General features: G+C 45.6%; 1 protein-coding gene across 1 annotated transcript; it reads right to left on the bottom strand.

The window, feature by feature from the left end:
- Positions 1-452: 452 nt before the first annotated feature.
- LOC308260484 (membrane-spanning 4-domains subfamily A member 8-like) lies at positions 453-14935 on the bottom strand (the record flags this gene model as incomplete). Its single annotated transcript, XM_080691831.1, is given in 7 exon segments — positions 453-557; positions 1143-1256; positions 3347-3404; positions 3406-3482; positions 4985-5044; positions 8635-8748; positions 14867-14935. Coding segments are annotated over 7 exon segments (597 nt in total).
- Between the last annotated feature and the right edge of the window lie 1169 nt (positions 14936-16104).

The following is a 16104-nucleotide window of genomic DNA, read 5'->3' as shown; positions in this document are numbered from 1 at the left end:
GTTCCAAGAGGTCAACCAGCTGTGTCATGTTCACCATCATTTACTCAACCACTTCTTCCTTGAACCCGTTGAAGGGTCAACACATGTTTATTAAATTAATGAATGATCAAAAGAGTGAAGACTGGGTGTTCACCCACCAGCTCCCATGCAGGGAAGTATGTGGATGCGTGTGCACAAGGGCCTGCGTGTGGCTGCTGACGCCCATACCCACACAGGAGCATATGTCCTAGGGAGGGGCTGTGTGTTAAAATCCATTTTTAATCCCCATCTTTTAAGTAGAGGCCTTGCAGGACTTACTAGGCTTAAAGGAAGCAGGAAGCTCAGGATACAAGCAGTGGGAGAGATAATTCTCTCAGTTTGTCAGGAAAGGAAGAAACTGGGTATGGAAATTCAGAAAGGGGAAAACTGCTTCTGGTCCCAGTGACAGAAACGTCTAGAATATTTAGCTTTGCTTATCTGGAGTCTTGACCCACTTCGGAGTAACTCGGCGTTGAGTTCGGTGGCTCTGAGATGGCCTCTGGGTTTGTTGTGTAGATATTTGACATACTAACACCTACCTGGAAAGCAGGCACCCAGTGGGTGCATGTCATGAGTTTGGTGTGGTTTGTTCCCTAAGTTTCGTGTGGTGGGAGTTTGGGCACCAGTGTAGTGGTGGAAACTCTAAGAGGTAGGGCCTAGCAAGCGGTATTTAGGTATGAGGCTCCACCTTCATGAATAGAGTGGGCGGAGTCTCCTAGAAGTGAGTGAGTTTGTGCAAGAGGGGGTTTTATACAGCGAGGCCACCCCGCATCTGTCGACCTCTTCTGTACTTCTCTGCCATGTTGTTACACAGCTAGAGAAAGCCCTCACCAGCACTGCAGGGAAACGGCATTTGGATCTTTTACCCGCTGGAACTGAGAGTCAAATGAAACTTTTTTTTTTTTAACTTTATAAGTGACTTAGTCTCAGGTATTTTGTTGTAGTAACAGAAAATGGACTAAGACATTTCAGTCATAAAGGCAAAATAAGGACAGGCATGCCTGGGGGCCTTTAGAAGCTGCTTGACTGCCCTGCTCCTGGGCAAGGAGTGTGAAATGTGAAGACTCCTTTGTTCTCATCATCTTTTGGCCATTGTTCTACCCCTCGAGGAGCCCAGGACTCACGCTGCTCTGTTGATAGCAGGCCAATTGGCTGCCGAAGTGGGAAGACGCACATGCGACGCAGAACTCCAAGAGGCAGAAGAGCGGCAGCACTCCAGAAACAGCCATGCCAGGGTTCTGGAAACAGAAGGAACCAGGAGGACACGAGCACTGGACTGAGAGTCTGACTTACCTAGAATTGCGTCTCTGTCACGGACCATCTCTAGGGCTTTGGGGAAAATATCTCCCTGGGTTTATGCAAAGCTCAAGCGTGGGTGGGAAAATGTTATTTTCTCTCTCACTGAGGGAAAGAACTCGACCAGTTGCTTCGGGAGGATTTTCTGAGTAAAATGGCTTTCTAGCAGAGAAGAGGAAGACTTTCCATGGCAAACGGCTCTCTTTGGCTGCTGTGTTAACAACAGGTGGGGGAGGGAGGTCAGGGTAGGAGTCAAGAAGCAGCAGGAGGCTGTTTCGGTGACTGACATGAGAGGTGCGGAGGCCCAGGCCAGCGGCGGTGGAGAGAGTGGGGAAAAGGGCCGCAGTCTGGCTGCATCGTCTTTCAAGAAGAACCGACAGGATTTCCCGAGCGACTGGCTGTGAGGCATGTCTATGAGAAGTGGGTCCATCGCTGTCGCCAAATTTCGATCTCAGCAACTGGAAGGATGGGGTTGCTATCAGCTGGGATAAGGAAGACAGAGTGGAGCGGGTGTGGGCAGTAAATGTGGAGATCAGACCTGGACAGGCACATTCGGAGGTGATGAGTCAGGGGGCAGGTGTGGCAAACGGCCTGGTGGGGGAAGAGGATTCTGCGGGAGCTGTGAGTTTTATGTCATGGTCATGGGAAAGGTGTTCTGAGTCCTGGGATTGAACAGAATGGATAAAGCAGAGAGCAGAAAAAAATCGTGGAGAACCAATGATGGAGTCTGGAATTGGGGAAAAGGGGAGACAGCCAAGGAGGCAGGGAAGACAGCAACTGGCCCAGGGGGCTGTGCAAGCCAAGCAAGGTCCTCAGTCAAGGAAGTGATTGGGGGCCGGGAGCACGGCGGGTGCTCAGAGCAGTGATGCTGAAAGTCTGGTGGGAGCAGGTTCAAGAGAAGACACGGGAGGAAAGAACTTGAAGCTGTGAGTCTAGACCATTCTTTTGAGAATTTTTCTGCAAAGAAGACTAAAGAGATGATGCAGGAACTTGAAGGACCAAGAGAAGTTTTATATGTTTTTTTAAAGAGGAGAGAAATAAGGAGTTGTCTGTATGCTGATGGTGAATCTCTAGCAGAGGGGGTATTGATAATGTAGAGGAGAGATGCGGGTGAGGGAGCGGGGAGGCAACTTGAGCCGGTGGGAGAGGGCGTGGTCAGTTGTGTAGAAGAGGAGTTATATTCAGAGGGAGATACAGGTCGCTCATCTGCGGGGGCCTGTTTAATCAAGTAGCCACAACCCCCATTAAGCTACAGAGTACTTGCAATGTGGCTAAGCCCCAAATAGACACGTGTCGTTAATGCAAAGTGCACACTATATTTAAGACTTAGTATCCATAATGCAAAATACTAAATTAGTGAGTTTTCTCCCCAGCTACTTGTTGAAATGGCAGCATTTTGGACATATTAAAGACATTAGATTATTAAATTTACTCATTTCTTTTTTCCATTCATGTATCCATCAACTAGAAAATTTAAAGTCACATGGATGGTTTATATTTTATTCCTGTTGGACAGTGCTGGTCAATAGCACCGGCTAGCAAACTGTGGGCCATGGACCCAATTCCACCTGCTGCCTATTTTATAAATAAAGTTTTATCAGAACACATCCAGGCTCATTTGTGTACTATTTTCTATGGCTGCTAGAGGCCTGCAGTAGCTGCAACAGAGACTCTATGGACCGAAAACCTGAGATACTTGCTATCTGGCCCTTTACAGAAAAAGTTTGCCAGCCCTAATGGGCGGGGGCAGAGAACACAGGTAGAGTTGCTGGTTGGTGGGTATATATCCATTGCATGTACCATCAAATTGAGTTTTTCCAGCAACACCACAAGATATGTGCTGTTTTATTAAGGCAGCAACCAGGGCTAGGAGAAGAGTCACGTGTGTGACCTGCAGTCAGGGACTTAGCTCGGATTCTGACAGTACCTTCTTTGCCTATGAAGTGCTTGGGAGGAAGCTTGGTTGTCAGTCTCTTTCTGACAATTTTCCGAATATAGCTAACTTAGATCTCAGGTTGAGAGGCTTACTCACCACACCCAATGTGTCATGGGGAGGATTATAACTGAGGCTGGCGTATGTTCTGACCAGACATATCTGTGAGGAAGACGATGATTCCAACCACAGAGCAGATCGCGCTGAAGATGTTCAGACCCACGCTGCCATTCAGCTGAAGACGACACAGAGGGTCAGGGTGGGAGAGGAAAACGGTAATAGCCGAGAGGAGCAGAGGCTCATGAAGTGCTCTCTTTTCTATATCTTTATTGTGTTTAAATATAATTAACGTAACATTTGCCATCTTAACCATTTCAAGTATTATAGCTCAGTGGTGTTAAATACATGTGAATTGTACAACCACCACCACTGTCTACCCTCATAATTCTCTTCATCAAAAGGTGTTTTTTGCTGGACGTGATAGTGCGTGTCTATAATCTCAGGTCTTGGGAGGCAGAAGATCATAGGTTTGAGGCCAGACTCAGCAATTTAGTAAGATCCTATTGCAAAGTAATTTTTTTAAAGGGCTGGCGGTGTAGTTCTGGGGTTTAATCCTTGGTGCCCCACTCCTCCAAAGGCATTTAAAAAAATGTGAATCCCTGGAAACTTAGTCCTTCAGCAAGTAAAGAGATATTTTGTAGGAAAAGATTTTGAGGTTAAATTATCTTTAAAAAGGTTGGGTTGAACAGAGGGAAGCAGGTCTTTGTGGCAGGATTTCTCAGAGCCTTTTCTTTCCTGGTACTAGGGATTGAACCCAGGGGCACTGTATGCCCAAGCTACACCCCCAGCCTTTATTTATTTATCTGTTTTTGAAAAAGGGTCTCTCTCAGTTGCTGAGAGTTTCACTAAATTGCTGAGGCTGTCCTTGAACCTGAGATCCTCCTGTCTCAGCCTCCCAAGTACTGGGATTGCAGGCATACCCCACCAGAGATTTTAATGAGAACTGTGGGTATTCCAGAGAGGGGCCACTAAGTAGAGATTTTCCAATGTTCACCTGACTCCCTCCACAGAGCATATCATGGGACAAGCATTCCCAAGAGTCACCTTTGAGAAAGCCCCACCCACTTACCCCACAGGAGACAGGCAGGAGTCTCAGTTGAGTGTCTTGGGATGTGATAGGCTCATGCTCCACGATTGTGGGCCATGTGCAGAAAGGTGTGCCCAGACATGGTAAGCATCCTCTTGGAGATTTTCAAATAGATCTCATCTGGTTGTAGGGACCTGGTCACCCCGAGACTCCAAAGGCGCCGCCTTGGTGCATTGCTAGGGAGGGACACAGCCTTGTCCATGCTGATGTTGAGAGCTCAGATGGCTGGATCCTTAGGGAAGCAGGTGCTGGAGCATCCCTCGGCCCCTGGAGGGATGACGGGGGGCCTGCTCTGTGCACTGCAGTGCGCTTGGCTCCTTGCTCTGCAGAGGGGAGCAGCTCTGCGGCTTTTCCCTCAAGGGCCTCTTAGGGAAGCTATTCATCTTAGAGATAGATGCCTTAGCTAAGGTGACTGTGTTGCCCCTTCCCTCTCCTGAGACCTCTGGGATCTGTCCACTCGTGCCTCCAGGGAGGTAAGAGGAATGCCCTGGGCCTGGTTACAGGCGATGCAGGGATGAGGGAGAAATTCTGTGTAGCCATGTCATGGCTATTTGATCCCAGCTGGGAGATAGTCTTAGGATGCAACTTACCAGGCATGAATGATTCGGTTGATTTTCTGCTGCTACTGAGAAGGATCCTGGAATGATAAACTGGTGCAGAAGAGAGGGAATTTAAAAGGGGCCAGGGGTCAGGGGTCAGGGGTCAGGGTGACCTGCTTCAGGAACCTGCGGTCAGGGACACATATATTCTCTCCCACACGCTAGCTCCTTTTCAGAGGCCATCAGCTCAATACGGGAACAGAGCGAGTGAGCGGATTCACACCACAGGCCAGGGCAACGAGTAGGAGAAGCATAGATTTTAGGGTCCAGGAGACCAGGTGTTTTACCTTTCCTTCCCCCCACCACAACCTAGGGCTGAGGATTGAACCCAGGGCCTTGAATCTGTCCGGCAAGTGTTCTGCCACTGAGCTAAGTCCCCAGACCCAGACCCAGACCTGGTTTTAAATTCTGGCTTGCAGCACATATGATCTTGGGTAAGTTACTGATTTCTCTAAGTCATAATTTTCTCATCTGAAAAACGGAGAAATGTGCATCTCTTTTTAGTCATCACCATCATGAGACAATTTATGCCCTGCCTCTGGCGTGTCTCATATCTGGCCAATAGTCCGTGTTTACTTTCTTCTTATTTACATCCCCCTGTGCACACTCATCGCTTTCCAGTCTTTGCATCAGGATGCCGTGAGGCGTGAGGCTCTGGCAGGGAAGGGCTGCTGGCATCTTCTCTGTTGCTTTTAGACGTAAGACTTGCCTTGGTCCTTGCCTGTCTATACACCTGGATAGTGACTTTCAGTTACTCAGATAAATGCTGTCTCTGACACAGGGTATCAAAATGAGCATGATGATACAGGCCATGTGCATTTCCTTCCAACACTGGTACCCTGCAATCCTGCATTCTTCCATCCTGTATCCTGCAGGTGCTGCGGCTGATGGGATCACCTGCCATCATCTGCCAAGTGTGATAGCAACAGTGGTCTGAGAGGGTGTGAGCCAAGATTTAATATAACCTACCTACCATTGGCTAAGTACTACACAAGGTGCTTTTAAAAAAAAGTCATTTCACCAAGATAATATTCACATAGCATACATTCACTTACTTAAAGCATAGGATCCGATTATTTTTCATATATTTATGGAGTGGTACAACCATTAACACAGTCTAATCTGAGAACATTTTCACCACCCCTGGAGTTTATAAATCACCCCTGGAGATTTCAAAGAATCTCCATACCCACCAACAACCATCTCCTCCCACCACATGAAATACTTCTCCTCCTTCTCCTCCTTCTCCTCCTCCTTCTCCTCCTCCTTCTCCTCCTCCTTCTCCTCCTCCTTCTCCTCCTTCTCCTCCTTCTCCTCCTCCTTCTTCTTCTTTTTTGGTGGTTCTGGGGTTCCTGGAAACCCTTCTACCTCTGGGCTATACTCCCAGACCTATTTTATATTTTTATTTGGAAACAGGGTCTCTTAAACCAGAGAGGCTGGCTTCAAACCTGCGCGATCCTCCCATCTCCGCCTCCCAAGCGCGGGGATTATAAGCGTGCGCCACCACGCCAGGCCATGAAATGCTTCTTAAACCTTGCCTGTTTTAGCCTGACAGCCCACCGAGTGCTCTTACCACGCCCACTTAAAAGATGGGCAGACTGAGACTTATTTAACTTGCCCAAGAGCCCAAGAGCGTGCAGCAAGCAGCAACATTGGGATGATCCAGGTGGCTTAACACCGTACTCATGTTTTTAACCCTTTCCTGGGACTTCCTACCATTTGAGGTAGATGTGTGTGTCGTGGAGCAGAAATCATTAGCTCCAATAAAAACTTGACTCTAGCTGACTTTTGCTTTCTAAGGGGAAGTCTGTATTGTTCTGTAAATGAAACACACACACACACACACACACGTCAACCTCATAGCCTTCCTGTTACAGACACGATAGGAAGCACAGGAAGGAAGGAAGAGCTGGACTTTGCATGGCCCAGTCGGTCCTTCTGAGATGCTCAAAGAGATAAGCTTTTGTTTCAAAAGAGGACATTAGTTATCTTTAGGAAATAGTTAGTTCTGGAGTCGGGCTGATAGCAAAGAACAGAGCTTCCCTGCAGGACAAAGGAGGAAGGTCACGGAGCCGAAGGCACCAAGTATTTTGCAGGACACAGGAAAGCCATTCGAGTACTGGGAGGCCAGGGCGGCTGCCCAGCACGGTGCTCACCCGCACGCGTACAACCTAGCGCTCTGTAGCGAGCTGCTTGTGTGGTGGTGACATTAGTTCTTTCCACAGCTTCAAACTCCAGGGATTTACAGACGCATTTGCCTGGGGGAGGACAGAGGCTGGCTCCAAGCATGGATCTGCGCAGAGCAGAGAGAAGGCAATTGTCTGGGAAGATGAAATTTGGGTGGGAACGAGAGGGCACAGGGACTCAGAGAGACAGCCCTGCTGTTCTGCACACACTGTGTGGCCCCGAGGGTAGGGGACAGCTCTAGGCTATTTTATTTAAAATGTACAGGCTACGCCGGGTGTGGTGGCGCATGCTTGTAATCCCCGCGCTTGGGAGCCGGAGGCAGGAGGATCGCGCAGGTTCGAAGCCAGTTGTGCTGGCTTCAGAGACCCTGTTTCCAAATTTAAAAAAAAAAATGTATAAAATAGGTCTGGGAGTGTAGCCCGGAGGTAGAAGGGTTTCAGGAATCCCAGTACCACCCCCCCAAAAGAAATGTGCAGGCTAGGCGGGCACGGCCTGACATGTAGGTTACTCTGGAGTTTGGCTCTTTGTGAGAGCTGCGCTGGGGTCACGGGTGGGTGTGCAAGTCAAGGGAACGATGAGGTAAGAGAAGGAGGGGAGAAAGAAAATGGAAGGTAGGTGGAGAGGGCCGCTGGAAGTGTGTGTGTGCGTGCGTGCGCGTGTGTGTGTGTGCTTGCAAGGATCACAGAGCAGAAGGAGAAAAAAGGACTTGGTTCTTCACCTTTTGTGGAGTCACGGACCACCCTGAGCATCTGAAAAATGCTAGAGACTTTTCCAGAGAAAACAACGCATATCTCACATCCTCGATATTTTGTCAAAATGGGGCCTCCGAGCTGCCCGTCTGTGGACGTAGGTTCAGCAGCCCCACTGCCTGGGCACACAGACCCTTGCTGTCCTATGGCTGGGAAGCCACTCTGGCCACCAGCCATGTTTTCTTCCTGGAGCTCAGGCTTGTGGGCGCCTGTTGAATAACACTTGAGGGTGTAGTCCCGGTACTTTTTTTTTTTTTTTCTTTGTACATGGTTGCTTTCTTTGTGAATTAAGAAAAGGTGCCGCCTCTGGGTTGATGAACTAGGAAAAGGTTCCCTGGAAAAAGGATCGGGGATAAATGTGGTCACTAGGGTGGACACTTACCCAACTGAGTGGTATTCTTAGAACAAGAGATTAGGATGTGGACACAGAGTGAGACCACCGGAAGACACACCTACAAGCTGAGGTCAGACCTCGAGGGGACTGGCCAGCTCCCTCTTCATTCCAGACTTCTGCTGTGTGAGCCACTCGGTTGGTGGCATTTTATTAGAGGGACTCTTACAGACCGATGCCCAGCTGAACGAGGCATCCGTGCTCCTGGGAGTGGGGGCCTCTTGCAAGACATAGGCTGCACAGCTTGCCACAGTGGCTCGGAGCATGTTGGCACCGTCTGGGAACTAGGTTGCAGGATGACTTGAGTTACTTATCCAGATGCCTCCCCAGAAGGGGAAGCCTCCATTGAAGGAAACAGACACGTAGGACCGGGACAGCATGGTTGCCATGACAGAGCCGAGGCTGAGGTGCGCCAGGCCGACCAGGATCTGAACAGCCCAGCCAGAGAGCCATGAGCTGACACTTTTGTTTCTGAGGCTGGACCCTGCCTCCCCTGTGAGCCTCTTATTAAAAGAAAAAACAGTTTAGTGTATGTTTTTTTTATTTTTATTTTTTTGCGGGTCTGGGGATGGAACCCAGGGGCATTCGACCTACGAGTTACACCCCCTGCCCTATTTTTTATTCTTTCTTTTGAAACCAGGTCTCACTGATTTGCAGAGGGCCTCACTAAGTAGATGAGGCTGTCTGCGAATGGTGATCCTCTGGTCTCAGCCTCCCGAATGCTGGGATTACAAGTGTGTGCCACCACTCCTGGCTTATGTTTTTGTTTTCTAAAATACAACATGGGAAATAGAAAAATGAAAGAAAACCTGCTCATCATTGACTTCCACTTGGAAAAAGCAACCATTTGCATATTGGTGTATAACTTTCCATTATTTTTCAAATACACATCATGATAATGTATGTACTGGTATTGGGAAGAGGGTTTATTTTATTTTATTTTTTTTAATTTTATTTTATTGGTGCACTGTATTCATACATCATAGTGGGATACAAACTTTTGTAGACATACATGCACACATCACCCAGTCAGCCCCCACCCGATCCCCACCCCATTCTCTCCCCATCCCTCCCTCCCATGCTTGGCTTAGTGGTTGACATCTAGTATTATAGCAATTTATCCAAAATTAAAAATGATAATCTCACATAACAGTTTCATTTGTCTGATACCAAGCTTTTGATGACTTAAAGATAACATTTCAATATTTCTTTTTGCTTTCTTTCTTACCAGAGAATATTTTTTTTCTTTTTTTTAGGTGAAACTATCATATATTTATTTTTCAGAAAAAAATCTATCCTGATATGGAATATGGACTCTAGATACCCAAAACAATCTCGAAGCAAAAACAAAGCTAGAAGATGTATATTTTCTGATTTCAAACCATATAAAGCTACAATAATTGAAACAGTGTAGTACTGTTCTAAAGGCAGATATATAGACCATTGGAGTTAAATACAAGCCTAGAGCTAACTTCTTCCCTATATTGTCAAGTTATTTTTGACAAGGTTTCCACGAACATTTGGTGGTGGAAATAATAATCTTTTAACTAAATATTGTTGAAAAATAATAATTACATGGAAAAGAATAAAATTGGACCCTTACCTAATCCCACATACAAGTATTAACTCAAACTAGATAAAAGACCTAAATATAAATCTTAAGACTATAAACTTTTAGGAGAAAATCTGGGTCATAAAACCTCACAACATTGAAATTGGCAGTGATTTCTTGGATATGATTTCAATGGCACAGGCAACAGAAGAATATACAAACTCCCTAAAAAATAAAAGAAAATATTGTATATCCAAAGACAATGTAAACAGAGTTAAAAGTTACTAATAGAATTGGATAAAATATTTCCAAATGCTATATCTGAAGGTATATTAATATTCCAACTAGAAATCCTAAAAATTAACAACAATAAAGGCAAACAATACAATTTAGAGATAGGTAAAAGACTAACATAAATAATGAATCTCCACAGATAACCAATCTTAGTTGTCTGTTGGATGGAAACTCTTGTTTCTCTGGTTCTGGTGAGTGTTACCTATTTCTTCTTTGTAGTTAATCTCTTTGAGTATTTTCTCTAGTGCTGGTTTTGAAGACATAAATTCCTTCAGTTTCTGCTTGTCATGGAAGCTTCTTATTTCTCCATCTAATTTGATAGAAAGTTTTTCTGGATAGGAAATTTTTGGCTGGAAGTTGTTTTCTTTCAGAGTTTGGAATATGTTACTCCAAGCCCTTCTGGCTCTCATGACTTGGTTTGGGAAGTCTGGAGTGATTCTAATTGGTTTGCCTCTGAATGTCACTTGGCCCTTTGTTTTTGTTGCCTTTAAGATTCTCTGCTTGGCTTCCACATTGGTCATTTTGACAATCATATGGCGTGGGGATCCTCTTCTCGGATCCTGTCTAAAGGGAGTTCTATAAGTTTCCTGGATCTGTGTATCAACCTCTTGCTCTATATTTGGAAAATTTTCTGCTATTACTTCCTTGAAGAGATTGTTGATCCCTTTGGTTTCACTTTCTTTTCCCTCCTCTATTCCAATTATTCTTAGGTTAGCTCTCTTAAGATGGGCCCATATTTCTTCAATGTCAGATTCCTGCTGTTGGATATCTTTTTCTAGATTAGAAACTATGCATTCATTTTTGGATTGCTCATCTTCTAAGAGCGAGATTCTGTTCTCCATGTGGTCTAATTGGTTGTTTGTGCTTTGAATTGAGGCCTTTACTTCATTAATTGCATCCTTTATCTCTTTTTGGCGCTCTCTGAGTTCTTTTCGAAGCACCTCTATTATTTCTACAGTTATTTTCCTGATTTGATCTTCTAGAAATCTCTGATTTTCTGTTTTATCAGGTTCTGATGTTGTGGGGTTGTGCACATTCATTACTTCAGTGTTATTCCTCTTTCCCATGATTTCGGATGTTTGTGCCTTCTCTGGGTTCTTCTCTTGGGTCACTATGGCTTCACTTAAGGTGCTCTGGATCTCGAGTCTGTATTATCTCAGACCCTACTACTCCTTTACTGGGCTGTATCACAGAGTCTCCGACCCAGGGAGTCGATAGAGGCTGCTTTAAACTATGGGGGGGTGCCAGGTTGCACACTCTCCTATGGTGTGATATCTCTGCCACCACCACTCCCTCACTGGGTCAAGTCCCAGGAGGCACAATACTGGGATTTCTCCTCTGTGACCCGCAATTTGACTCACTGTTCTTGAGTACGTAGATGTAGCTGTACTGGACTCGGTGAATTCACTGCTGCTGCCGCCGCCGGTGGCAATATGGCGCCTCTGCCACGCCCTCGGCCATGAGGCTGGCGTATTTTTTCTTCTCTGGTTTTGATTTCCACTCTGAATCCCTGCAGCGTGTGCTGAGCTCAGCCACTGGGAGCTTTAAATGCTGTTTGCGCCGAAAGATCCCGCCTGGCTGTTCCGCATCGGCTCACCTCGGCTTGCTGTAGCCGTCCGCTGAGTTCGCCGCTGCCGCCGGCAGTATGGCGCTGCTGCCGCGTCCTCGGGCGCGTGTGTCTCCTCTGTGGCCCTGAGCTCTGTTCTCAGTCTGCTTTCTCTCTGGAGCCTGGTGGTTTTTTTGCTTTTCTGGTGATGGTGTTTTCTGGCTATGAAAGGCGCTCTTTTTGTGGTAATGGAGATTGGTTGTTAGCGGGACTCTTAAGCTCCGCTTTTCTCGGTCGCCATCTTCCCGGAAGTCCCGGGAAGAGGGTTTAAAATGTATTAATGTGTCAATACTGTGAAAGATGTCCAATTTTAAAATATATCTTCTTTACTAAGAAAGCCAGGGTTAGCTAACATGTCCTTGCATTCCTAAGAACAATTTAACACATTTTGGGGGAGAAGATGAAAGGTAAAAGCCTGTGTCTGGAGACAGAGATGCCTCCCCCTCAGGCCATAAATCTGGGCCTGTGTTTGGAGACAGAGATGTCTCCCCCTTTAGGCCATAAATTCGGCTGGAGAGATAACAGAAGCAGAGCAGGGGTTGGAGATAAGGGGTAACATGATCTCCAAAAATCAGAGGGACCTGCTGGACTTAGACAGGATAAAAACTCAGTAAACTGGAGTTCGTTGGCATTTTCATTCGAATTGCCCCCCTGTGCCCCGCTCCGGCACAGGGCTGTAACTATCTCTATATTTCTATCTTTTTAATAAACTTCTTTAAATCTTCAGCAGCTGTCCAAGCGATGAATACTTATTCTTAGCTTAGGACAAGAATCCACGGTTTTTCTATTTGTCTGTCTGTGTGATAGTGGGGGTGGAGGGTTACTTCTCCACACACACACACACCAAGCACCTTCCCACCCCCCAACCTATTCCCGCAACAGTGAACATGTCCCCACAGCATTTTGTATTCTTCAAACATTTTTTTCCTCATGTACTTTCAGACTCTGATATTCTGTAGAGCAGTGGGAACAGAGATATGGGACAGGTATGATTGTTCCTAGCTTTTGGCATTAAATATGGCATTATATATATACCAGTGCAATGACCGTCCTTGTGTGTAAGTCTTTGCCCTCCTCTCTACCTTGTTTCTTTAGGATAATGTCATCGGTTAAATTACGTTCCCTCTGCTCCCCATCAAATTCCCAGACGGAAGTTCTAACCTTCTGTATCTCAGAGTGTGACCTTATTTGATATATATATATTTTTTTTTGGTGGTACTGGGGGTGGCTTTCTACCTCCGGGCTATACTCCCAGACATTTTTAATATTTTATTTGGAAACAGGGTCTCACTAAGTTGCTGAGAGCCTCACTACGTAGCTGAGGCTGGCTTTGAACCCATATGATGCTCCTGTCTCAGCCTCCCAAGCGCGGGAATTACAAGCGTCCGCCACCACGCCCGGCTGAATGTGACCTTATTTGAAAATAGACTTGTCACAGATAAAATTAAGAAAGGTGAGGTCATATTGGAGCAGAGTGGGCCCTGATCCAATACGACTAGTGTCTTTATTAAAAAAAAAAAGCGCCATGTGAAAATTGGAGCAAAGGTGCCGCAAGCCAAAGAGCCACCAGAACCCAGGCAGAAACCCTAGGAGGGGTCCCTTGCCCCTGCGGGCAGAGGGAGGGAGTCCCTGAGAGCACCTTGGTCTCCGATGTCCAGTCCCTAGAACCTATTTTCATTGTTTTGTGCCACGAAGTTTATGGTATTTTGTTATGGCAGCTAGGAGGCTAATACAGACATATTCCAGCATAAATGCAAAAATATATTTATACACATATAGGTCTATTCATGTATACTATTCATGTATACTACATGTATTCATGTAAACATGGTAGCAAGTAATATATTTATATTATTTCCTTAAATTTATATAAGGGTAGCAAATTGTACTCAGTGTCTTATCCTTACTTTCTCCAATTGATGATATATCTTAGAGTATACCGCTACTATTACATAAAGAACTTCTGGTTTTTTTTTTTTTTTGTGGTACTGGGGTTTCTGGAAACCCTTCTACCTCCAGGCTACATTCCCAGACCTATTTTTTATATATTTTTTTAATTTGGAAACAGGGTCTCTTAAGCCAGCGCAGCTGGCTTCGAACCTGTGCGATCCTCCTGTCTCTGCCTCCCAAGCGCGGGGATTACAAGCGTGTGCTGCCATGCCCTGCTCGAACTTCTGTTTTTTTAAAATTTTTTTGTATAGCCCCACTACACTTTATTCATTGGAGGTGCAATACAGTGCAGTGTTACATTGATGGCTATTTTGATAGTTTCCCTTTTTTTGTCTTTATAAACCACACTACAATGAATAATCTGATATATATTACATTTAGTGAGAAGGGTATAGGATTATCTGGAGGATGAACTATCAGAAACAGGATCACTAGGTATTTTGTAGATTTGGGAGAATCAAAGTGCCCTCCGTACAGGTTGAGTCAGTTTATACTCCCACGGGCAACATTTGATTGTGGGGCTGGGATTGAGCATGGGGATTCTGGATCAAATTCATGGTTGTCAGTGCTGTGTTACACAATGACACAGGTCTCCCTTGTCCTAAGCACACAGCCTTCAGGGTTTAGTGTGAGCTCTTATTTTGCGGGTTGGCTGACCTGCTCTTTTTCTGTGTAGGGCAAAGATTAGATTCAATCTTTCTGGCTCCCAACTTCACCTTGTGACTTTGTTTTTGCTGGACCCGCTTTCTTCCTGAGACCATGTAGATCGTCATGTGAATACAGCGCCTTTCTTTCTCTTTCTTAAAATGCCCAGATAAGAAAATACAAAGCTCCATCCTGAGGCCTCTGGTGATGTTGCACAGCTGAGCTTTCTGATAAACCTGGGTTTGGCAAGGCCAGGCCAGCTCCAACCCCACCCCGGCAGGATTTGGATTTTCTGTTTTTTTTTTTTTTTCCAACCTTCCTCTTCCTCCCACTCTAGCCCTGTGGCGCCTGGCTTGCAATGAAAAATCTCACTTACCCCTAAGACCTTGCCTTCTTTTAAGACTTCCTGCGCAGGCAGCACATTTACATTTGACACCAAACCGGCTGGGATTCTAGGAATCAGATGGATGGGGGGCTGGTTGTTTTGGTATACAGGCACCTGAGACATGACTCCCCGGATCATGGGATAGCTGTTGGGGGACACCACCACAAACACAGAATTGGCCATGGGGCTTACCGAAGTCACGCTGCTAAGAAATAAACGTGATAGAGTCATTCTTCATTTACGCACTTGTGTTTACATTTGAAAAGAACTTTTGAAAAAAGAAAATAAGTGTGGTGGCACAGGCTTGTAATCTCAGTACTTGGGAGGCTGAGACAGGAGGATTGCGGGTTCACGGTCAGCTCAGCTACTTAGATCCTCCACCACTTAGTGAGACCCTGTTTCAAAAAAAAAAAAAAAAAGTAGGGCTGGGGGTATAGCTCAGAGGCAGAATGCCCCTGGGTTCAACTCCCAGCACCAAAAAAAAAAAAAAAAAAAAAAAAAAAAAGAAGAAGAAGAAGAAAGAAAAGAAAAAGAAAAAAAATAAATGAACAGGACTTTTGTTTCTGCTAGATGATTTAAGTATCTTAACCACCTGTGAGTTTCTTAATTCCAGTTTAGAGATAATGTTAGACAACAGTCTAACACCGGGCACCTTTAGAGTACCAGGCAGCAGTCAGTGTATCTCCTTCAACCCCCACACCTGCCCAGTTCACAGATGAGAGAAGAAAGACCCGGAGAGGTTTCATGCTACCGGAAGGCAGAGGCTGAGTCTTTTCCGGTTTTGTATGTCTCATGATGTTAGCATGGGGCTTTGCATATATCAGCTAACACTTTGCCAGAACTGAAAAGTCTCTTGGAGACCACTGAGTTCAATTCTCTCGTTTTCTGGAAAAGGGAATGGAGAATGGGAGCGTAGGCTTGAATTCCCCGAGATCCTCAGCCTGTATGTATCAGTTAAATGGAGGTCATCATTCTCAAAGGCAGCCTGTTGCCAGGACAGTGAATGTTTGTTGGGCGCTCAGCTTTCTAGGACACTGGTATGGCTTAAACTTTTCTAGCTGGGCATGATGGTCCAGGCTTGTAATCCTAGTACTTGGGAGGCTAAGACAGGAAGATCACAGGTTTGCAGCCAGCCTCAGGGACTTAGTGAGGTCCTCTGCAACCTAGTGAGACTCTGTTTTAAAATGAAAAATAAAACAGGATTGAGGGTATAGCTCAGAGGTAAAATGCCCCTGGGTTCAATTCCCAGCACGACACAAACATAAACAAATTGTTTTTCTTTTCTTCACTCTTTTTCTTTCTCTTTTTTGGAGCAGACATGGTAAAGTTAGTACAGCAAACCTGCCATGTTC

Source organism: Muscardinus avellanarius (assembly GCF_963383645.1).
Source record: "Muscardinus avellanarius genome assembly, chromosome: 1".
Taxonomy (NCBI): domain Eukaryota; kingdom Metazoa; phylum Chordata; class Mammalia; order Rodentia; family Gliridae; genus Muscardinus; species Muscardinus avellanarius.
Note: the sequence above shows the minus strand (reverse complement) of the source record. Positions and strands in the feature narration are given on the sequence as shown.